General features: G+C 44.6%; 1 protein-coding gene across 2 annotated transcripts in view; it reads left to right on the plus strand.

Moving 5' to 3' along the window:
* The window catches only part of LOC124114201 (transcription initiation factor TFIID subunit 2-like), a 42568-nt gene that overhangs the window by 5554 nt on the left and 12472 nt on the right, over positions 1 to 24542 (plus strand). For both annotated transcript variants that reach the window (XM_046474799.2, XM_046474800.2), the window contains exons 9-27: positions 365 to 483; positions 1121 to 1234; positions 8656 to 8755; positions 9761 to 9958; positions 10676 to 10768; positions 13453 to 13514; positions 13902 to 14016; positions 14200 to 14309; positions 14847 to 14912; positions 16113 to 16245; positions 17107 to 17226; positions 17770 to 17910; positions 18595 to 18705; positions 18973 to 19058; positions 19383 to 19499; positions 21937 to 22076; positions 22659 to 22728; positions 23440 to 23544; positions 24171 to 24270. In XM_046474799.2, coding sequence (XP_046330755.1) covers positions 365 to 483; positions 1121 to 1234; positions 8656 to 8755; positions 9761 to 9958; positions 10676 to 10768; positions 13453 to 13514; positions 13902 to 14016; positions 14200 to 14309; positions 14847 to 14912; positions 16113 to 16245; positions 17107 to 17226; positions 17770 to 17910; positions 18595 to 18705; positions 18973 to 19058; positions 19383 to 19499; positions 21937 to 22076; positions 22659 to 22728; positions 23440 to 23544; positions 24171 to 24270 — 2100 coding nt within the window. The remainder of the gene's footprint in view (positions 1 to 364; positions 484 to 1120; positions 1235 to 8655; positions 8756 to 9760; positions 9959 to 10675; positions 10769 to 13452; positions 13515 to 13901; positions 14017 to 14199; positions 14310 to 14846; positions 14913 to 16112; positions 16246 to 17106; positions 17227 to 17769; positions 17911 to 18594; positions 18706 to 18972; positions 19059 to 19382; positions 19500 to 21936; positions 22077 to 22658; positions 22729 to 23439; positions 23545 to 24170; positions 24271 to 24542) is intronic.

Genomic DNA, 24542 nt, shown 5'->3' on the forward strand with positions numbered 1-24542 from the left:
ATGATCTGCATTCCGCATAGAGAGATAGTACGCTGATGAATCAAGTATAGATCCTGGTTACAATTTGTCTTCAGCAACCCATGCTTGAGGTGAGACACGACTAGAGGGACCTGGTGGTCAGGCTCGCTGACTCCGTTGATGAAGACCGTCTTCATATAGCTGGAATAGTGCTGAGTGCGGCATTAAACAACAAACAAACAAACTATAATCATCTGCATCTCCTCGGCCTATTTAAGTTTCTTATGTGAGTCCGACTGACTTTAGTGTCACCTCCATCATGAGCCAGTGGACTTCTACCATTTAGAACTTCATCATCCCCAAGCTGAAGATGTCTTTCATTCCTAAATTACATTGTTTCTTCCAGTCTTTTGAGTTCTACGAGGAGCTGCTGTCCAGCAGATATCCCTACTCCTGCTACAAGCAGGTGTTTGTGGACGAGAGTTACGTGGATGCCTCTTCTTATGCTACTATGACCATCTTCAGGTAGTAAAAAGTTGTGAATTAGGCATGTATACTGCTCAAACAAAGAAAGGGATACACTCTTCCTAGAGCAAGCACACTGTGCCACAGCCCATGTTTCTGCTATGAGTAAGCGAGTATGGTTTTACGCTGCTTTTAGCAATATTCCAGCAATATCATGGCGGGGGACACCAGTAATGGGCCTTGCACATTGTACCCAGTTTCTGCTATGACATTCTTCCATATCACACAGACTGGTTCCCCTTTTGTTTTGATCGCTGTATGTTACTGAACAGCTGCACAATTGTTTGCAGACAAAACAAAACAACATTTAAGAGCTAATAAGATATTTGTTTATGATTACATTGGCAGTGCTGAAAATAGATGAGATAACTAGAGCCTAATCTTTGGATGTAATCATCAGCTTAAAATGGATTTTGAATAAGGGATTGCGGTTGAGGGGTAGGTGCTTGTGCCCAATACTCAAAACGCAAAGGAAACGAAAACACACAATAGAGGGCCTGACCCAGGTTAACATGTAAAGTGTGTAAAGAAAGGGAGTCCTCCTGCAGCCCACCATCCCTCAGTGTAGAGTCAGCATGGTGGTGGTTTGTAGAGTGGCCATGTTGTTTCATGACACATTCTCCCTGTTTGTTCCCAGTGTTGATCTTCTTCATTCATCACGCATCATCGACCAGACCTTCATAACGCGGCGGCTCATGGCCACTGCAGTTGCGGAACAGTTCTTCGGGGCCTTTATTGCCATGCAGTCATGGTAAGCTTGTCAGTGTTCGATCATGGTCTTCCCAAATGATGGAAACATGATTTTAGTCTGTTGTTTTGTCATACAAATGTTATCAAATCTATGCTAAGGAATCATGCCAAAATCCTAATCTGAATTTCTGTGTACCTAGGAGCAATTTGACATGGCATTTTCGAAGCTGGTTTACCTTGAAATAAAATCTGTCTTGTACAGGTTTGCCACACCCTCATTCTCTTTCAGATTAAATCCTCCTTGGGGCACTTATTGCATTTTCCTGGCTCAAGAAAATCTACATGACATAGTTGTAACCATTTTCCTTAATAAAAATTGTTACCACACAAAAAACTTTGTGTATGATATACGTCCACCCTTATGGTGCCTCACCCTCCACGGCGCGTCACGCCAAGGGAAGCAACTCTCACCCAAATCACTTTCCTTATGTCATCTGACAAAGACAGACGTGCTGTTTTTTTCAAGACAATATAAAGACAAGATAATCGTTCGTACAAGAACCATGGCAGACCAAACTGTATGTATGGTACATTTCTTTCATGCAAAGGCGTAATACCTCGCATTGTAAAGTTATAAAGTTGTAATTATGTGACACGTGTACGATACCTTTGAAATAAGGCCGTCGTAGCGTCCATTTTGTAGTGCCACGTATGATATATGTAACACCAGGGCCATCAAAAACGGCTTCGGTTTTTTAATCTATATCATCGGGCTTTAGCCTACAATCTTTTCCTTTAAATAAACCCAAGGTGGTGTGTTAATTATTTTAAATTACACGTACCTTTTTTTACGGGTTTTCTACACCTTCGCGCGTAACACGCCCACTTTGGTGTTATAATTATACTACGACATTGGCTATTAGTATCGCGTTACCAATCGCATTCTAAATTACGCCTTTGCTTCTAGTTACACAATTTATGCACATATCTTTCCGATCTTTCAATCGCACTGATACACTTTATTACCCTTCCCGCCAAACTCAAAAATTACGGTCTTTTTTACAGACCTTCAAACTGTGTACGGGGTGCTCGGCTTCGATTCCCCCCCAAGACAGGCATGATACCTGCATAAAGTGTTTGGCCGAAGACGGGCATGACGATGGGTCATGCCCGATCTGTGTTGCATTCACACCACGGGCGCAGAAAAAGAGAAATGCGGACCTCTTACACTTTAAGGGTCTATTGAAGGCGGGGGTGGACATTAGATCGGCAAAGACCGCCCCGCCCCCCTCAAAAAAAGTAAGAAAGGGTTAAAAGGCAGCTGAGACTGTCTCCTCCGCTCCCTCCCCGGGGGCCGGGGGAGAAGGCTCTAGGGTCCCCGTCACAATCACTGCACCCTCTCCTGCACTGTCTTTGGCAGACATCTCTGCCTTGTTGAGGTCGCAGATGGCGTCGGTGATGGAGGAGGTAAAGTCTCAGCTCCGAGAGGAGTTGCGGACCGAGCCTTCCCCGTTGTCGGCGCCGGACGCGGCTTCGAGACCTTGTGATATGCCCGGCGTCGGCCGAGGCAGGCCACTTGGTCTCGGGGACGAACTCAGACCGGGCTTCGGCGCCGGCTCGAGGTCGCTCCCCAGCGGAGGGGTGGCGGGCACTGGCCCGTTCACTACCGACGCACAGTTCTCCCTAGCGGAGCCAGACGCCTCTTCCGAGGCCGAGGCTTCCTCTAGCGGATTTCTAGCCCAGAGCCAGGTGGGTTCCCTTGAACCCCCGGCACCTCGGGACCGGGACTCGGCTTCGGGCCGGGTGCAGCCCGGGGATGCGAAGGCCCAGGCCTTCGGGCGTCCCCTTCCAACTTCGTCTGCCTCTTCTCTCGGGGAAGAGTCGATTAATTTCGGCTCGGAATCGAGAGAGGAGGAGTGGATGGAGGAGGGGGGAGACGACTCGGAGACCTCGGGAATATTTTCCTTCGTTTCCTCGTTGAGGCATGTACGGGACAAGATTGTCCAGGTACTGCCTCAGGTGGCTGCGCCCATGCCCCAGTCGGATCCGACTGAGTTCCGCCTTCCGGGGGACGCTTTTGCTCCGAGCAAGGCGCCCCAGGTGCGGCTCCGTATTCTGTCTTCATTGGTGCATGAAGTCATCAACCCTCTGTTGTCGGGTGCCCGCAGGAAGTTCGACCTGCCCGAACTTATTAAGCGGTACCCGTTAGCAGAGGATGGTGATTTTGAGGTACCGGTGGTGGACGAATGCGTCTGGACCTCCGTTACCCTGGGGGGGTCTTCGACCCCCAACTTGGCTAAGGTCAAGCAGGGCCGGCGGTTGCCACCCTTTCCCGCGTGCGGTACGGAGCTGAAGGCTGCTTACGTTTGCTTCGAGGAGCAATATCGTAACGCATGTCAGCAGCTCCAGGTGTCCGTACACTCCGCTTATCTGTCGGCCGTACAGAGGGAGTTAGCGGGAGAGGGGCCGGCCGACTCTTCGGAGTTGGCCGCGCAACTTACGGAGGTACATAGTCATCTTGCGAAGGACGCTATTCGTAGCTGTGCCTCGCAGATGATGTGCGCAGTCATGGGCATGCGCAGGCTGTGGATGTCGGTATCCAAATACTCGGCTTCCACACGCCAGGATCTACTTGCTTTGCCTTATAAGATGGGTGCCACCCTCTTCCCTGGGGCTCAGCAGGTGGTCCGAGAGGCCGCACAGTTGTATGCCTCCATCAAGGATTCTAAGGCCTTGTTGGAGGTACCATGCGTTAAACCGCGTAAGCGGACCTCTCCACTTGCTTCCTCCTACGCTGATGCGCCGGGTCAGAAGTCTGCACCTGCTTGGAAGCAGCCGCTTCCTTCAGGTAAGGGCGCCGGGAGGAGCAAGAGAGGCAGGGGCCGGGGCAGGGCAGCTGGTCGAGGCCAGCAGCCTTTTCGCAGGGCCGGGAACCCATCGGGTTCCCATTAGCGCCCGAAGCGCCCCGGGCGGACCCACGGTCGCATGTTTTCGAACTGCCGACAGCCGGGGTCCGCTGCCTCAAGCCGGATGTCCCCGTAGGCGGCCGACTGGCTCTATTCCTGCAGGAATGGGAGACAGTCACATCCAATCCCTGGACCCTGTCCACTCTAAGGGATGGCCATTTGCCTCGGTGGAAACATCATCCGCCCCCCTTCTCCGGGATAAAGCACACTCCGGTGCCTGCTACCCTGGAGAGGGCGGAATTCCTCCGTGCCGAGGTCGACGCACTTCTTATGAAGGCTGCGATCGAACCGGTTCCCGTGGGACAGGAAAGCGAGGGCTTCTACTCGACATATTTCCTAGTCACCAAAAAAGACGGAGGGTTCAGGCCTATTCTCAATCTGAGAAGGCTGAACAAACTTATAGAGGTACCGTCCTTCAGGATGGAGACACTGCGCTCGGTGATCTCAGCTGTCGAGACCGGAGAATGGCTAACGTCAATAGACCTAAAAGACGCCTATCTCCACGTACCCATACACCCCGAGTTCAAGAAATACCTCAGGTTTTCTTTCGACGGGAGGTGTTATCAGTTCAGGGTTCTACCATTCGGGATCGCTACGGCCCCGAGGGTGTTCACCAAGCTGATGTTGATTCCCGCCCAAGTGGCCAGGTCAAAAGGTCGGTTCTGCCATCCGTACCTCGACGACTGGTTACTAAGAGCTCTATCGCAATCCCTGAGTCAGATAGCTACACAACAAGTGATAGATATTCTGATCACTCTAGGGTGGATAGTCAATCTCAAGAAGTCAGATCTGAGCCCTACTCAGAATCTAGTCTTCCTAGGGGCGAATTTCAACACGGTGAGCGGACTTGTATCTCTGTCACAAGATCGCATTACCAAGGTCAGAAGTGTTACTTCCCAGTTCCTTCTGTCCGCCAGTCACACTGCTCGTACATGGCTCCAGTTACTGGGCAACATGGCGGCGACAGTGGATGTGGTTTGGCGGGCGCGCTTGAGAATGAGACCCATTCAACAAGCGCTCCGTCGACTTTGGGTGAACTCGGAAGATCTCGAGACTGTTCTCGAGACTCCGCAGTGGCTCAATGCACACCTTCAGTGGTGGACCAAGGTCGGGAATCTGTCCCGGGGGCTCCCCCTCGACACTCCCGTGCCGTCTCTCACAGTTCAAACAGACGCGTCACTCTCCGGCTGGGGAGGCGTTCTGAACGATCACACTGCCTCGGGACTATGGTCCCAGCAGGAGATCAAACTGCATATCAATGTGCTAGAACTGAGAGCGGTCAGGTTGGTGTTCCAACGCTTCCTGGATCTGCTTCGTGGCCAAGTGGTGCGTCTAGAGATTGACAACCAAACGGCGATGACTTACATCCGGAAGCAGGGGGGAACGGTGTCTCCGTCGCTTCTCCAAGAGACGTGGCAGTTCCTCCTATGGTGCGACTCACACGTTATCAGGGTGCTACCTGTTTATCTCCCGGGGGTAGACAACGTCCGTGCGGACGCTCTGTCTCGCCGGATCCTCGCTCCTCACGAGTGGAGGCTCGACCCGGGGATATTCGGGATTATCTCCCAGTTATACGGGTCGTTCCAGGTGGATCTGTTTGCGTCTGGGGTGAATCACCAGACACCAACGTTCTGCTCCCGAGTCCCCGACCCGAGGTCGGTGGCACCGGACGCCTTCCAGCTAGATTGGACGGACAGAATACTGTGGGCATTCCCCCCAGTACCTCTGATTTCCAAGGTCCTGTCTCAGCTAGCCACTCAGCCTGCGCGACTACTTGTGCTCCTGGCACCCCTTTGGTCGGCGCAGAGTTGGTTTCCAGTCACACTCAGGTTTCTGGCTCAGCCTCCTGTTCTATTACCTTTACGACCGGACCTCCTATCCCAGAACGAGGCCCTCCACCCGAATCCCAGGATTCAGTGGGTGGCTTGGCCACTGTCCGGAATCGCCTCCAGGAGAGCGGTATTCCTGCACGAGTTGCAGACACAATACTGGCTTCGCGGAGGGATTCGACAAACGTTCAGTACGAGGATAGATGGGCCTGCTATGCGCGCTGGTGTGTCGATAGAAGGATTGCAGATCCCTTTTCTGCAGATCTCGTAGCCGTACTTGAGTTCCTCCAGTCGCGACTAGATGTCGGCCTGGCCGCATCGACAGTCCGGGGGTACTCTACAGCTATCGCTGCCTTTCACGTCCCCGTCGACGGGGCACTTTTGGGTGCGCACCCATTAGTGCAGCGTTTTTTAGCAGGTGTGGACAGGATCCGACCGCCTGTCCGGCGGATCAGTCCCCCTTGGGAATTGTCAATCGTTCTTGATTGGCTGTCCGGTCCTTCTTTTCGGGATCTGTCGTCTCTCTCTCTTCAGCTGTTGAGCTGGAAGACGGCGTTCCTTGTGGCGGTAACGTCCGGCAGATGGGTAGGCGACATTCACGCAATGTCAGCCGATCCCGAACTAACTGTCTTTCACCGGGACAGGGTCAGTATTCGCCTGCCGGACTCTTACCGTCCTAAGGTCGCACACGCCTTCCACGTGACGGCTCCTATTGAGCTACCTGCTCTTTCACAGCCTTCCTCGTCGGGGACCACTACAAGACATGCTCATGTCTTGGATGTCCGCAGGACCCTTAAGTCCTATATCAGCAGAACTAAGGGTATCCGTAAGGATAATCAACTATTTTGCTGTTATGGCGGTAGGAAGGCGAGCAAACAAACTATCTCGCGGTGGATAGTCTCTACTATATGTACGGCGTACACGCTTCAAGGCAGGGACCCCCCTACCAAGTTGAAGGCTCATTCGGTTAGAGCAGTGGCTACGACACAAGCGTATGCTGCGGCTCTGCCCATTGAGGAGATCTGCTCCGCGGCTATTTGGAGCCAGCCGAGCACGTTCATCAAACATTACCAACTCGACAAACACTCAAGCGAGCGTGCTCGGTTTGGTCAGTCAGTTCTCCGAACTGGGCAAAGTACTACATCTCTAGCCGATTGAGCCTTCGAGATTTTAGACCGCCGGACCGGTTATAACACTGCTCAGTAACGGTCCGGATTTTATCTTCTACGGTCGATACAATACCAGCCATTACTAATCGATAATCATCGTAATTGCACATGCACTCCTTCGATTACGGGGACCCTCTGGCCTAGCTCTGTGCGGGTTTATAGTCTCTCGTGATCTGTGCCCCCAATATCACTTGTTCAAAAAAGTGGGTGGGGTGGGGGGTGTGTGTGTCTCGAGTTCTCGATATGATGAGCCACAAAGAATGGCTCTTTTCATTGTGTATGGTCGATAACGCCCTGTCTCCAGCCCCCGCCTTTCGACGGTGGTGCCTCACGATAAGGTTGGTTCCATTTATTGAACTCTTGTTTATTCATTGAAATAATCAAAATACGATGTTTTTTATGCACGCTTGTTGCTGACGGATGCCACTTCCACTTCTTTAGGAGTCTATCTTGATGGGATAAGTGCCCCAAGGAGGATTTAATCTGAAAGAGAATTTTACAAACCTGTAGAGGTTATGAATTCTCTGATGAAATCCTCCTTGGGGCACGGCCACCCGCCTCCCCACATTCCGTCAGCATTAGACATATGGAAAGTGATTTGGGTGAGAGTTGCTTCCCTTGGCGTGACGCGCCGTGGAGGGTGAGGCACCATAAGGGTGGACGTATATCATACAAAAACAAAGTTTTTTGTGTGGTAACAATTTTTATTAAGGAAAATGGTTACAACTATGTCATGTAGATTTTCTTGAGCCAGGAAAATGCAATAAGTGCCCCAAGGAGGATTTCATCAGAGAATTCATAACCTCTACAGGTTTGTAAAAATTATGGACTTACAAACTTGAATCATTTATGTAAAAGTCCCGTGAAGATGCGGGGTAGAAAAGGTCTTCAGGAACTCATGCTTGCCGTAAAAGGCGACTATGCTTGTTGCAGAGGCGACTAATGGGATCTAGTGGTCAGACTCGCTGACTTTGTTGATGCAGGTAATCGATCCCAATTGTGTGGATCGATGCTCATGCTATCAATCACTGGATTGTCTGGTCCAGACTCAATTATTTACAGACCGCCGTCATATAGCTGGAATATTGCTGAGTGTGACGTAAAACAACAACCCCCCAACCATTTATGTAGAAAGACCGTGTAAGTATATCCTTGGACCCCAGGGCCTATTCCACGAAGCATCAGTCGTGCTACAACAGTCATAAGGCTATGTTACGGTATAGGAGTTATGATTATCTAAACGCTTAGATCGCTTTGTGGAACGGACCCCTTAGTCATTTTACGTAAGCATATTGATCGAGTAAACTTGAGGGACAAAACACTCTTAGGAAAAAATTTCAAAGTATTTATAATTACTATGAATCTATTCTTTGTGTTGTAATTTTACTTTTAGTGTAGTTAGTGATGAAAAAGTTTGAAACAACTTCAGGTGGCAAACCAGGTAAGTAAATACTTTCAGCTCAGTCCCCTGAATCGCCTGTATCTGTGTCTGAATGTGATGATGGTGTGTTCTTGCAGGAATGATGCATGGTTGCCAAAAGGAATGGCCAACTATCTTTCTAGTCTGTTCATCAAGAAGACGTTTGGTAACAATGACCACAGGATGACTATTTACAAGGTCAGTGTCAAAAGCACCCTCCATTATCCAGTGTATTATTATCCATTCTATTTTGATAAATACTCTGGACCCATCTGTCACCAAAGCTTCGTTTCCATCCAGTTAGCACAGAATTTCCTTGCTCATGAGCTTCAAATGTCTCTTCTGAATGAGTTTGGCATAAAAAAAAATTTAATTTAATCTTTTGCAGCCTTTTACGAGCGAACTCTTGATATTTTTTTTAATAAAATTAGAACACTTATACATATTCTGTTAACAAGCAAACATACTTTCCCAAGAATTAAGATAGGAAGAGGGAAGTCCTTTGCCATCGGCCCTGTTGTATTGGAGAGATGAGTTTAGTACTGGTGATATAACCCCAATCATGAAAGGACAAGGTAATATGATTTTTAAAGTTGTGTCATTTGAATCAGATTCAAAGTGAAGCTATGGTGGCAAATGGGTTCATGTTAAGCTAAAAAAAATAATAGTCTTGGTTCTCAGGCACCGACCACATCATCATAAAGTTTGCCGCATGTTTTGTTTTTATTTCCCTTTTTCGAAAAACAAAAAAATCCTTAAATATTCCAAGTCCATCAGTAATCAAATACTGTATTCCAGTATTTTACTCATCAAAGAATAGATTTATGTAGGGAGGTCCTTTCCCAGGCTGATGGTACACAACTGTTTATTTGGCTATATGCTAGTTTGAAACACACACACCCCCCCAAAAAAAACAACAACAGTGCCAGCCAGCACTACATTTTCAAAAACCCTTCCCTGAGAACCAATTTAAAAAAAAATAATTTAAGCCTTATTTACAATTTTACACTGGAAAATAAAGGATGTGTCAAAAGATGGCTATGGTTGGCCATCAAAAGATGGTTGTATTGCTTACGAAGGATTAAATTTTATTATTAAACTCACTGTGTCAAATCTGTTGTGGTGATCCTCAAACAGAAATTAAACAAAAGAAAGGTTCAACCTTGAGGTGAATCCTACATGGCAGCTGACTCTGTGTTCCAGCATCTGCAGGACGTGTGTGAGTACGAGGGTAAGGTCGGAGGTCTGGTGCTGGACCCAGTCGGCAAGGAAACCAACCAGCACTTCTCCATCAAGAGTCCTCACACAGTGTCACCCAAGTATCTGGAGGTGTTTGTCAAGAAAGCCCTGCTGGTCATCCGCATGCTGGAGTTCAGGCTGGGCTCGGAGCTGCTTCTGCAGGTAAAAGGCTACTAGCCCCAGGCAACTAAACTGTTCTGATGACTATTTAAGTTCCAATGATTAGTAGCATTGAAGGGCTATAATCCTTTACCAGTTTGCCATTCTCTGATTTTACAACACACCAGTCTAGTAGGAATAGTTCTAAAATCTGAGGAGGAATGAAATTAGTTTTGCACTAGTCCTCTAAATTAATACAATATCTACGACTGTTGGTTCTCTAGGGACATTCTATTTTTTTTACATCAAATTGTGAATAGATATCTAAAAGGAAATCACTGCATGTTCAGCATCTGGCTGCTTGTGATGGATGTAATGTAAATTTTGATTCACCGTTATATTTCAAAATGGTTCCTCATTGTCTTAAAAGAAGGTTGTTTTCAGGGAGTTCTCCGGATTAAATTGATTCTATCAGTATGTCCAGGGTTATATTAGTTGTGTGCATTGGGATTTCCTTGGGATTTGGGGGCTCCTGGATAGAATTGTTTCCCGATAACATATGCTTATTGTTAAGTGTCTACTTAGATTGATTGGATTGCCAGGCTCAGTAACTTGGTTCTTTGTGTGTCATCTTACTCTGTCAATGCGGGACAGATTTGATGATGTACAGGCAGCCATGATAGAGCTGGAATATTGGTGACAGTGGCATAAATCAATCAACAAATTTACAGCAAACCCTGTGTCCACCATGTGTCTATGTGTGAGTACTTTGTGTTGCAGGTGTTGAACAAGCTTCAAGCTCTTGCCTTCACAGCCTCCCAGCAGAAGTTCTTTGCCAACACCTGGTCCAACATGCTGGTCTCTACATCATCCGTGAGTTGACATCATTCTGCTTGTTCTGCTATATCCCTCTGTCTCTTGAATAATCAGGACTGCCTCCGTGGTCATGTTTAATTGCGGCATGGTATCTCAGTGGGCTAGCACTATATAATCGGCATCTGTCCAAACTAGTACAAGCAGCCATTCAGACACACACATGCATGCACGTCGCTATGTAAGTGAAAAATGTTTGGAAGCAACGTTAAACCGCATTTCACTTCACCTTGAATAATCACTCCTCAGTAGTTTAAAGGGCTTCAGTTAAACATGTTGCATGTAGGTGGAACTCAAGGTAAATACCATCTTGAGATAACTTGGGTTGAGATACCTATTAATGAGATCACCAGTCTCGAGATGACCTGGGGAGAGTTACCTATTAATGTCATCACCAGTCTCAAGATGACCTTGTTTGAGATACCTATTAATGAAATCACCAGTCTTGAGATGGCCTGGGTTGAGATACCTTAATGAGATCACCAGTCTATCACCTTTGTCAAGACAACCTGGGTTATGACACCAAGGTCTGAGATCCCCTGAGTCAAGATAACCTGGGTTATGACACCAAGGTCTGAGATCCCCAAAGTCAAGATAACCTGGGCTATGACACCAAGGTCTGAGATCCCCAGAGTCAAGATAACCTGGGCTATGACACCAAGGTCTGAAATCCCCAGAGTCAAGATAACCTGGGCTATGACACCAAGGTCTGAGATCCCCAGAGTCAAGATAACCTGGGCTATGACACCAAGGTCTGAAATCCCCAGAGTCAAGATAACCTGGGCTATGACTCCAAGGTCTGAGATCCCCAGTCAAGAAAACTTTGGTTATGACACCAAGGTCTAAGATCCCCAGTGTCGAGATAACCTGGGTTATGACACCAAGGTCTTAGATCCCCAGGGTCAAGATAACCTGGGTTATGACACCAAGGTCTGAGATCCCCAGAGTCAAGATAACCCTGGTTATGACACCAAGGTCTGAGATCCCAAGAGTCAAGATAACCTGGGCTATGACACCAAGGTCTGAGATCCCCAGAGTCAAGATAACCTGGGCTATGACACCAAGGTCTGAGATCCCCAGTCAAGATAACCTGGGCTATGACACCAAGGTCTGAGATCCCCAGAGTCAAGATAACCTGGGATATGACACCAAGGTCTGAGATCCCCAGAGTCAAGATAACCTGGGCTATGACACCAAGGTCTGAGATCCCCAGAGTCAAGATAACCTGGGCTATGACTCCAAGGTCTGAGATCCCCAGTCAAGAAAACTTTGGTTATGACACCAAGGTCTGAGATCCCCAGTGTCGAGATAACCTGGGTTATGACACCAAGGTCTTAGATCCCCAGAGTCAAGATAACCTGGGCTATGACACCAAGGTCTGAGATCCCAAGACTCAAGATAACCTGGGTAATGACTCCAAGGTCTGAGATCCCCAGAGTCAAGATAAACCTGGTTATGACACCAAGGTCTGAGATCCCAAGAGTCAAGATAACCTGGGTTATGACACCAAGGTCTGAGATCCCCAGAGTCAAGATAATCTGGGCTATGACACCAATGTCTGAGATCCCCAGAGTCAAGATAACCTTGGCTATGACACCAAGGTCTGAGATCCCCAGAGTCAAGATAACCTGGGATATGACACCAAGGTCTGAGATCCCCAGAGTCAAGATAACCTGGGCTATGACACCAAGGTCTGAGATCCCCAGAGTCAAGATAACCTGGGTTATGACACCAAGGTCTGAGATCCCCAGAGTCAAGATAACCTGGGCTATGACACCAAGGTCTGAGATCCCCGGAGTCAAGATAACCTGGACTATGACACCAAGGTCTGAGATCCCCAGAGTCAAGAAAACTTGGGTTATGACACCAAGGTCTGAGATCCCCAGAGTCAAGATAACCTGGGTTATGACACCAAGGTCTGAGATCCCCAAAGTCAAGATAACCCTTGTTATGACACCAAGGTCTGAGATCCCCAGAGTCAAGATAACCTGGGTTATGACACCAAGGTCTGAGATCCCAAGAGTCAAGATAACCTGGGCTATGACACCAAGGTCTGAGATCCCCAGAGTCAAGATAACCTGGGCTATTACACCAAGGTCTGAAATCCCCAGAGTCAAGATAACCTTGGCTATGACACCAAGGTCTGAGATCCCCAGAGTCAAGATAACCTGGGCTATGACACCAAGGTCTGAGATCCCCAGAGTCAAGATAACCTGGGCTATTACACCAAGGTCTGAAATCCCCAGAGTCAAGATAACCTTGGCTATGACACCAAGGTCTGAGATCCCCAGAGTCAAGATAACCTGGGCTATGACACCAATGTCTGAGATCCCCAGAGTCAAGATAACCTGGGTTATGACACCAAGGTCTGAGATCCCCAGAGTCAAGATAACCTTGGCTATGACACCCAAGGGATGACATCACCAATGTTGAGATAACCTTGTTTAAGATACCTACTGATGAGATAACCGGTCACGTTAACCTGATTTCAGGTAACAAGGTTTGAGATAATCAAGTAACTTGTCTCAAGGTAACCTGGAAACTAGGTTTAAGATAACAAGGGATGAGATGTCCCTGTTTGAGAAAACTGGGTTTCTATTAATTTTATTTTTTATCCTGATAATGAAGATTTTCCTATTTTGTTATTATCATATGTATGGTTTTTGTTTGATTTATTTTTTCAGTTTCTCAAGATCATCTACACAGTCACAGGAAAAGACATCCAGCCTTTTATCGACTTGTGGGTGTATCCTTCTTAGGTATTGGTCGTATTTTGAAATGAGGCTGACATTTTCACTTTTTCATGTATCAGTTCCCTCAAAAATGTAGACTTAACAAACTACAAAAGGACAGTGAGTGAGTGAGTGAGTATGGTTTTACGCTGCTTTTAGCAATATTCCAGCAATATCACGGAGGGGGACACCAGAAATGGGCTTCACACATTGTACCCATGTCGGGAATTGAACCCGGGTTTTTCGGCGTGATGAGCGAACGCTTTAACCACTAGGCTACCTGACTGCCCCCAAAAGGACAGAAATGATGAAACATTATCTCAAAGTTTCTAAGGCCTATAATGTTCTATATTTGATCATGCTGCTTAGTAGCTGCCATATTCTCCTTCACAAGGCACCAGTTATCAGAGTGGCTGTGCCCATTTCTTTGGTAACTTTGTGTTCAATCGCAAGAGGAACGTCGTTGAGCTGGAGATAAAGCAGGACCTGAATGCCAAGGGCGCCCTGAAATATGTGGTAAGTAGTGGAACAGTGTATCAAGGGATAACCAACAAGCAATGAAGAATTATATATTGTGTCCTCAATGAATGATGTGAGCCTCAAGCTTTGCCGAGTTTCGAGTAAGTTGTTCTATATGTTACCAATTTTTATAGACAAACATGTTTCCATGTGATGTTAACATTTGTTCCTTCGTCCCAGGGCCCTCTGACAGTGACCATCCAAGAGTTAGACGGCTCCTTCAACCACACATTTAAAATAGAGGAAAACAAGACTAAGTTTGAGATAACATGCCATTCCAAGAGCAGGAGGTAAGTTTATAGCAGTCAGATCAATTAGCTCAACATACATACAAGCAGTTGCTTGCAAAGGAACAGAACCCCAATGAATATGATCCATATTGTTTGTTATGAAGTGGTCACTTATAAGAAGGAAGAATTTACAGGAACAATTGATGTCTCACCACACCACCCTGTCATCTATAGTTGTATAGGGGAATACAAGATTAAGTTCGCATACAAGATGAATGTATTTTGACCGAATCACGAATGAAGAAAGTTCATGTAATGTTGTGTAAGGTGTATGTTGCAGGTAAAGGTAGTGATTCTGGACAGAATGGGAGGCAAACCTGACACAATGATGTGGATTTGAATGCCAGATTCACCCTGATTATGTTCCTAGGTTTGTCAGCTCCATGCTCGGGGTTCACCAAAGTGGTAACTGTCTGAAACCAGCAGCATCTCACCTTGCCTCCCACCTCAAGTTAATGTGTAAAAAATGAAATGTTGTTCAAAGCAACATTAAACCTGACTGTATGTCCCACGATATGTGTAATTTCCCGTAAACAGGAACAAGAAGAAGAAGATTCCATTAATCACAGGGGAAGAAGTTGATATGGATCTAAGTGCTATGGAGTAAGTATGGATTTCTGATAGGTACCACTTGATTATTGCGGCTAATGCTATATGATTTTGTGTCATTAAAGGTGTAATTAAGTTCAAAGAAATATTTCTTTTTCGTCATATGCAGAAATGTCATAGGCCATAGAAAAAACATTAACTTTTAGTGCATCTTGGTAATGGAATGAAAAGAGTTTTATTTCCATATGTTCCATATGATAAATACCCTGTACCCTTTGGCTGTTTTCAGTTGTCCTATAAAATTACTCTCGTGTGTGAGAAAAATTCAGTGGCATGTTACTGACACTGGTAGAACAATGGAGATTAATGACATCGCTTCTCGGGTGAGGCTTTGTTGTTTGGTTGCTGTTTAACACACTCAGCAATATTCTAGCTATATCGTGGTGGTCAGTAAATAAATGAGTCTGGACTAGACAATCCAGTGATTGACATCAAACGCACAGATGGGATACAATGAAGTGCATCAAGGAAGTCAGTGAGTCTGACTAACCAATCCCATTAGTCGCCTCTAATGACAGGCATTGGTAGCTGAAGAGTAATTCTTACCCGCATCTTGAAGCTGTGACACTGAATGGTCCTTGTATTTCATGTAATAGAGTGGAGATATAATACCCTGGATGACTGAGCATGTTCCCAGTGCAAATTTGATCATTTCGATCCTTTAAATTTGGATTAAGCAGATCCAAATGTCACCAAAAGTCTGAGCCTGATGTAGTCGTGGATATGGTGTAGGTTGTTAGTGTCCTGCAGAGCTACAGATAAACAGTGTATTTGCATAAAATACTCCCCCAAAATATTCAAGACACAAATACTTTCAATTAACTTGCGTACAGAAACTCATGCATTAAATGAAGAACTCAAATGTATAAAAACAGCACACGTAAATACCCATTGAAGCTTTTTCTGCATGCGTACAAAGGAGCTAATTTCCAAAACACAATTATGTGCTAACTTACTTTCTGAGTCAAGCCTATATATTTAGAACAGTTATATACATCTAAAGCATTATTAATATTTTTTTTAAATCTTAAAGTGTTCACTAATTTTGGGAAAAACACAATAGAGTGATGAATAGATGAGTGTAAAAATATTGGTTACCCAATGAAAAATAGAAACCCTAGAGTAAAACTCAGTTGCTCAAAAAGTTATCTGGAGCTCTGACCCTGTTCTACTGATGAGGATGTGGTGTTGCAGTGCCGACTCCCCGGTGCTGTGGCTGAGAGTGGATGCGGACCTGCAGCTTCTCCGCCATGTCATATGGGAGCAGCCTGACTACATGTGGCAGTACCAGCTCAAGTTTGAAAGGGATGTGTCTGCTCAGTTACAGGTGAGACAATTAATTGTGATTATTACATGAGACTTTGTATCATACTGATTTTATGGAATTGTTTTATTTTTCTTTATATTTTTTTCACACAATTTGTCAATAATGATGCCTGTATTATGCCACTATCAGTTACTTCACATAGAAATATCCCAATCAATCTCTCATGCTATGACTTTTGATAATGCATTAGTGTAAGCAGAAAAATATGGAAGCTTGAATTGATAGACAAAGTGGCTGTTATTTATGACTTAAGAGGAAATATTATTTCTTTGTTTATTGTTTCACGCCACACTCAGCAATAATCAAGTTATTTGACATTTTCCTGCAAATAAGTCTTGACCAAACAAACAAGTGGTTGATATTATGAGCAATATCCCAAGCATTTGGGGTATGATTACATTCAAAGTCCCCAAAGACTCAGTGGGCATGTGGTGCATGCTACAAATTTGTTTAAGATTCTTGGACAAATATTAGCATGCAATCGACCAAGTCACTAAGTCTGACCTCCTGATCCCTGTAGTTTCCTTGTACAACAAGCATAGGTTAATGGGCACCTAGGATTAGCCAAAATCCCCAAGGAGGCAGTGGTCATGTGGTGCACTTTAAGATTCTTTTGACAAATATTGATGGATTTGAAGAACAGTACTTATTGCATATTTATGGGAGTCAACTGAGTAGAGCTTGGAAACAATTTCTGTGCAACCACGTTATTAAAGTGTTTACTCTTCACTCTGACGAACCTCTTTGAAGTTCTTCGCACATGACCCCACTATCAGCCCCATGACATTTCACTGATTCTTAAAGATTTCCTGTTACACATCTATGGTATTCCCGACTTGTATGACGACAGTGTGTTTGCAGAGTATCTGGGCCCTGGAGCACTACCCTACTCCACAGACTCGCTTGGCGCTGACGGACACCATAGAGAATGAACACTGCTTCTACAAGGTGCGGATGGATGCCTGCAGCTGTTTAGCAAAGGTTGGTTCCTCTCGTAACATTTCTTTGTGAGAACTGCTGAACAGAACTGCAGTTATAGCATGCTTCAGGAATGATGGTTGTATCGTTCTTATGAACACTGAAATGCGTATTGAAGCAGTGCAAACTTGAAATTGTAGAAGTTTTCTGGAATTGAGGGGCCCACAAAATGTTTATTATGAAATGTGAGTGCTGTGTGGTATTCAAGATCTTGTTTCTTAGGGATTGAAGCCATAATGTTTAATAGAAACATTCCCGCATTTTGACCCAGTGGGATTCTGTGGTACAGTTTGTCCCAACTAACAGGTGCTTGCCATAGATTTGACGAATATTTGTATGTAGACATGCTTGGTGCTTTTTCATAATTGTGAGTCATTGTTACTTGATGGCATGGATCACTCACTCGCTCACTCGCTCGCTCGCTCCCTCATTCACTCACTCACTCACTCACTCACTCACTCACTCACTCACTCACTCACTCACTCACTCACTCACTCACTCACTCACTCTTGCCCCAGTGGTTATATAGGATGGCTGACATTACAGGTAGCTAACTCCATGGTAGCTGGATGGACAGGACCTCCGGCCATGATGATCATGTTCAAGAAGATGTTCGGCTCTCACTCATGCCAGGCCATCATCCGACAGAACAACTTCAGCAACTTTCAGCACTACTTCCTGCTTAAGGTATGGTCTGAACTAGTGGGGATGTCTTCACCACCAGTTTCACAATAGTTCACAGCACTGGTATAATCAAACAACATCAGTTTTAGTAATCCATTGGAGTTTGTTATATCCTTGTTTACCTGTAGTTTACCTTAGTAACAGTCATGCAATCGTTTTGTCATGACAACTTCTTCCACTCATCTGATTCAATGTTCTTACAAACATGTCACATCCAGTCAGCACCCATTGTCAATACCTCTTGGTCTGTATGCTCTACATTCTCTCCATCACCCATGAATACATGTAGTCGCACTGCAGTGTAGAGCGATGTTTCTTGCTTGACGATGTGTGCAGCATGAGTCATACCCTTGCGTTATTGGCTCTAAACATGTTTCATCAGAAAGCAATGTTAGGGTTGGCAATATCATGCAAAGTCCTTAACTTTAGTGAGTTGCTTTCCTCACACATCAAGCTGACACGCCGCGATATAACTGGAATCAGAGACCATATACCGATATATGGTCTCTGCTGTTGAATACTCACTTCCGTGAGTTGTACACAACCTCATCTCATTATGTTTATGTAGCATATACTGGAAACAGTGGCTGTATGTATTGACAGGCTGTGATTGAGGAACATAGTGTATGTGAGGTAGGCATGTGAAGTATTGTGATGGTCAGTACCTCTTTGGTGATTGTATTGCAGACCATTCCAATGGCTATGGCCAACCTGCGGACTGTCCACTGTATCTGTCCGCCAGAGGTGATGCGCTTCCTCCTGGAGCTCTTCAAGTACAACGACAACAGCAAGAACAAGGTACAGGTTGAAAAGACAGCCATTTATATATGGTGTCCTTGTGTACTCCTGCAATATATTCTGCATATTCTGTATCAATGTATTTGGATGGCCACTCGGGACAATCTCAGCCAATCTGATTCAGTGACTTATTGTGTCCTTATACTCTCACACCCACATATTGATCGTCTTGAGCCATTAGGAAAAGGATAGCTGACAAACCAGATCGTAATATTTACTTCTTTATTGTATGCATAGTTCTGACATAGAATAAATAATTTCTTGCAGTATTCAGACAACTACTACAGAGCTGCTCTCATTGATGCAATGTCAGCCACCATTACCCCTGCTGTCACCCCAGTAGTAATCTCAGAGTAAGTAGTGATCTAGTATTGATACTGACATTGAAAAATAACAAAAATAGCTAACTTATTCATTTTGTCAACTGGTATATCGGGATGGTCCAGTTATCAAATATGATTTTACAATCAATTCCCAACACTTGGCCATTTTCAAGATATTGCACTAAACTACCATTCAGTTATGGCCGTTCTGTATAATACACAGTTGTAGGCGGACTGACCTAGGGGTGACGTGATCTGGCATCTGTATTATCAGATACAGCTCCACTCAGCTGTAACTGTGTCTCATGATGTGCTTCCTGAATATATATACATATGCACTTTCTTTTTACACAGACTTGGTAAAAGTACAGACAGCCTGACTGCAGACACCAAGCAGTTTCTTGAAGAGATCACAAGGTGTCTGAATCTGGAGAAACTGCTCCCCTGCTACAGACATACAGTTACAGTCAGGTGAGGATCAAGTATCTGAATGGAGTGGGGAGAATAGGTCCCCCTGCTTGATATAAGACTCAGTGTAGGTGTCCAGTGGTTGCTGTGTCTGCATCCTTTCAATAATATGAGTGCATCATTTCTACAGTGAGTCAGCTGGCAACCTTCTTGGCTTTCATATCTTCTATCTCCATATAACATATCTCCAACTGACATAGGGTCTTAGAAGGGATGGTGGATCCAGGATCCAGCTGTGATTTACATATTGACATGTTTGGGCTGCACTATCACAGCAGAACAAAACAATCACTCACTGTTTAAACTGGATATGGGATTTTGATTGAAGACAAATATTTTTCCAAGTTTTTGTCTGAGGTAGTGGTTTGAGTTGAATCCCAAGTTGAAACACGAAGGTTTATTCAGAAATCTGTTCGAACAGAACTAAAATGTGAAATCAGTAAGTAACCACACAAGATCAATGAATATTTAACAAATTATATTGAAACACACAGGATTAGGTTTACCATCCCACAAGGCAATACCAAGGGTAGAAAATGTGGCGTCAGCAATAAATAATATTCCCTATTTCATGTGTTGGTGCACAATTGTTCGGAATTTATCACAGCTGAATGTCTTGAATCAGACATGTGCTTCATTCTTGAATCCCGGAAACAGAGTTGAAAGCTGGTAGAAAGGTTGGTGTTTTCAGATAGGTATCCCATCCACACTGGACCGCCTCCGTGGTCTTGTAGTAGAGCATCCGCCTGGTGAGCGGAAGGTCCGTGGTTCGATCCCCAGCTGCATCATACCAAAAGACGTTAAAAGATGGTACTTTTTGTTACCCTGTCTGGCGCTTGGCATTAAGGGGCTAAAACAAGGACTGGTTGACTCGGAGTCAGTATATTGGTCTGAGTGGGGTATTCATGTTAATCTGCGGCATGGTATCTCATTGAGCTAGCACTATAAATCAGCATCAGTCTGGACTAGTACAAGCAGCCACACACACACACGTGCATGCACGTTGCTATATAAGTGCAATAATCTTGGACACGACGTTAAACCCAATTTCACCTCACCTCACCCATCCACACTGGGCAAGTAGATCAGACGCAAGTCAGGTCAAGTCATAGAAGGCCTCAAATCACACCTTCTCTTGCACTTATATAGGCATGAAACTTGTCGAATAAGGTAGTCTGTCAGAATTGAACAAAATACTGTAAACAAGCTCCTCCCAGAGATAGCCCGTTCGCGCAACTCTCTATACTGCAGGTGTTACAAAGGTGGAAAGGAGCTTGCAACCACAAAACCCAAGGGAGTTCACTCTAGATATCTTTTATGAGAGCGTCAATCAGTTTGCTGCCACTAACAATCTCCTGCCTCATTACAGTATAAAGGAAATATATAAGTATCCCAGTCATGAAAACACTGTATCACTGAATAGGCCATCTTTTATCCCCACCCACCTTCAACCGAACACCATGCATCACGTCATATTAGGGAACATGGGTGGCCCAGTTGTCTGAGGTGCTGCAAGTCGCTGAGGAGAGTTGCGTCACTTGGGCACACCAGAAACCTGTGATTGTGGGTTCGAAACCTGGTTCGCCCCTGATTATGTTTCTAGGTTTGTCAGCATCATAGCTGTTCTCATGGGTTTCACCAAAGTGGTAACCTGCATCACTTCAGGCTTTCCTTCATATAAAGCTGACATGCGTTGATAAAACTGGAATACTGTTGAAAGCAATGTTTAACCCAACTCTCACTCACTCACTCACTCACTCACTCACTCACTCACTCACTCACTCACTCACTCACTCACTCTCACTCACTCACTCACTCACTCACTCACTCACTCACTCACTCACTCACTCACTCACTCACTCACTCACTCACTCACTCACTCACTCACTCACTCACACATCATATTGTTGTCCCTAACTTCCAATAAACAAAGAAAAGCATGTTATCCTGTCTTGCTTTACTTTATGAAATACACCATAATACGTACTCCTACCAAACATCTTCCTCATCTGATTGTTTGTTTGTCTGTTGTTTAACTCCACACTCAGCAATATTCAAGCTTATGGCGGCGGTCTGTAAATAATTGAGTCTGGACCAGACAATCCACTAATTGACATCATGAGCATTGATCCACACAATAGGGATATGATGACATGCATCAAACCAAGTCAGCGAGCCTGACCACACCTCTTATGACAAGCATGGGTTACTGAAGAGCAATTCTAATCCGGCTCTTCATGGGGTCCTCATCTGAATCACATTCCTCAACAGTTACTGTACAGAGATGCCTTGACCAATTTGTTTAAAAAAACAACCTTGCATTGAAGGTAAATTGGATGAAAAAATATTAATTTATTTTTGATGACCTTACTTTTAGATCTCATGTGAGAACATGTTTCTTCCTCTTAGATTAAACAAGGTGTTGTCTTATTTATTTCAGTTGTATACGAGCCATACGCAGCCTTCAGAAGTTTGGCCACTTACCCAACGACCCGGAGCTCTTTAAGAGCTATGCTGCGTATGGAGTATTCCGCGACGTCAGATTAGCTGCATTCAATGCTATTGTTGATTTCATTAAAGGTACTACCATCGCTTACTTTCAACAAGGAATTTGTGCTATACACTTCAATAACAGTAGACCCTTTAGGAGTTGTAGGGTAGTTTTGTGGGTCAAATGTAACTAAACATGAGTTCTTTTTCTCTGTATGTGTTGAGCCCTGTTTTGTTGCTGCCAACCATGATATAGTTGGAATATTGCTACACTACCGCAAATTTTTAACCTTTTGTCGGTAATTGTTCCCTACATTTTTTCAGAAGTGAAGCACAAAATGATGCATGCAGTGTTTGTCTGACATTATTTGAATTAAATGAAATTCACTTGGATATAATTGATAATATTTGGGATTTGTAGAACTGATCTTTACTTGTAGAAGTTATTTCTGACAAATAACATTCTGAATTTCTTTGGTCAGTAACTTTTGATAAAACGTTTTCTTTCAATCAACCTCAATCTGTCTTGACAACCTGCAAATGTTTGAAATTAGTTAAGGAAATCTGCTAAGCTAACAAAGATGTTTGGCCTCAAGTGCTAAAAGTATCAATGCATGCCCTCGGATAATAACTGTTCATGATACTCACAAGTTAAAACATTTGTATTTTCAGTTGACCGCAACAGTGAAACCCTGAAATGGTTGTTGAATATGATCGAGACAGATCCAGACATCCTAGTCAGGTAAAATGTGTGACTGATGGGATTTTGTAGGGCACATTGACATATTCCAATTGATATTAATCATGTGGGGAATCCAGGACTGGATAGGTCAAAAGAATAGCAGGTTTGTCTAAAGAGCTGACTATTTTGGATTTTATTTTTGCATTAGTAGATCTGACAAAGGCTGTTGCTCATACTGTCAACCACTGGTCTGCCTGGTCCAGACTTCATTGTGTACAGGCTGTCGTAATACAGGTGGAATATTGCTGACTGTGGTGTAAAACAGTCACTCACTCAGTGGAAGTTAGATTGCCATGACTAACTGACAGTAATCAGGATCAGAATATGATTTCTGGCAATATTTAACATTGTGATATTACATATACTTACATAAAGGTTCCAGCAACTTATGCTTGTCGTAAGAGGCAGCTGAATGGGGCAGGCGGTCAGGCTCTGTGACTTGGTGTACTGCATGTCATTGTATCTCAATTGTGTGAATTGATGCAGATGAAGTCAATTACTGGACTGTTTGGTCCAGATTTGTTTATTTACAAACCATCGTCATACAGCTGGAATATTGTTGAATGCATTAAACAACAAACAAACAGCTTATTGTTTTGATGATAAGGACTATATGTTTTGTTTTGTTTTCAAATTAATCTTTGAATCACAATTTAAGAACATGATAACAGTATATAAACAGATTCTCATGGTTGTGTGACAATGTTTCAGACATGGTGCTCTTCAACTACTTATAGAAAACCCTCCCTTTAGAAAGTCCGATAACAACCCTCTCAATACGGACAGCCTGGTGGAAAGACTCTGGAAGATGATGAAGTGAGTACACCTCATGGAGCAATAGGAGCTTCTGGACTTCTGGAGTCAGAATTGGCCGCAAGGATGAAATTATGGTTTTATGATAGACTAAACTCCTATAAAGCTATCAGTGTTTAGCAATATGAGGATTATGTGGGTAAGTTTGTGATCTGGTTAACAATTTTGATGGTTGCTTGTGCTGTCAAACAGGAGATATTTTATGGCCGCCATTGTGTAGCTGGAATATGGTTGACTGTGGCTTAACATACCCGTTGAGGGTCTGAAGTGTTGGGGGTCTGAAGTGTCGGGGGCAGTGTCCACATATTGGGCTGCACACATGTCTTTGTCTGCCCTTGAGATTGCCAAAATGAACAAATTTTTGCTATTTCTTTACATTCAGACCCCTTAAATCTGAGGAATTAGTATATCATCTCTATTTAACATTTCAGGTCACAAATATTTCACCTGTGAAACAATGAACTGTTGTCCAGCTGTAGTGTTTTTTTTAAATTATTCATGTTATTCTTCTGCTTACACTGAAGTGATGTAGAAAGCGATGGAGTTTCACTTTCACAATCAGCTTCTGGCCCAAGAATGTATTTTACACCCTGACAAATACCTGGTACTACTGATTCTTGTCTCCGCAGCTCCTCGCTGTCCCACGACAGCCGCCTGAGATGTGGTATTGCTGACCTGTACTATGTTCTGTATGGCCGAACACGACCCACCTGTCTGGCTATACCGGAGGTCAGTATTGCCTGTAGATTACACCGTAACACTTATGCGTTCAATTTAGTGTCATCTACTCTTCTTAGTTACTATAATGCATTGGGTCATGGGAGGCCCAGTTCTCTAATGCACAGCAGAGTTGCGTGTCTGAACCTATGAGTAAATGTTTTGTGGTTTGTTGCTCCTTACTTGCGTTCATGTGTTATCAAAGTGGTAAATGTCGACGAGCTACATCAATCTGGGCTTTCCCAACTCAAGCTGTTCCATGTAGTTTGTGGGTTTCCTGATGT

Source organism: Haliotis rufescens, unplaced genomic scaffold (genome assembly GCF_023055435.1).
Source record: "Haliotis rufescens isolate VD_foot unplaced genomic scaffold, xgHalRufe1.0.p SCAF_2, whole genome shotgun sequence".
In the NCBI taxonomy this organism is placed as follows: domain Eukaryota; kingdom Metazoa; phylum Mollusca; class Gastropoda; order Lepetellida; family Haliotidae; genus Haliotis; species Haliotis rufescens.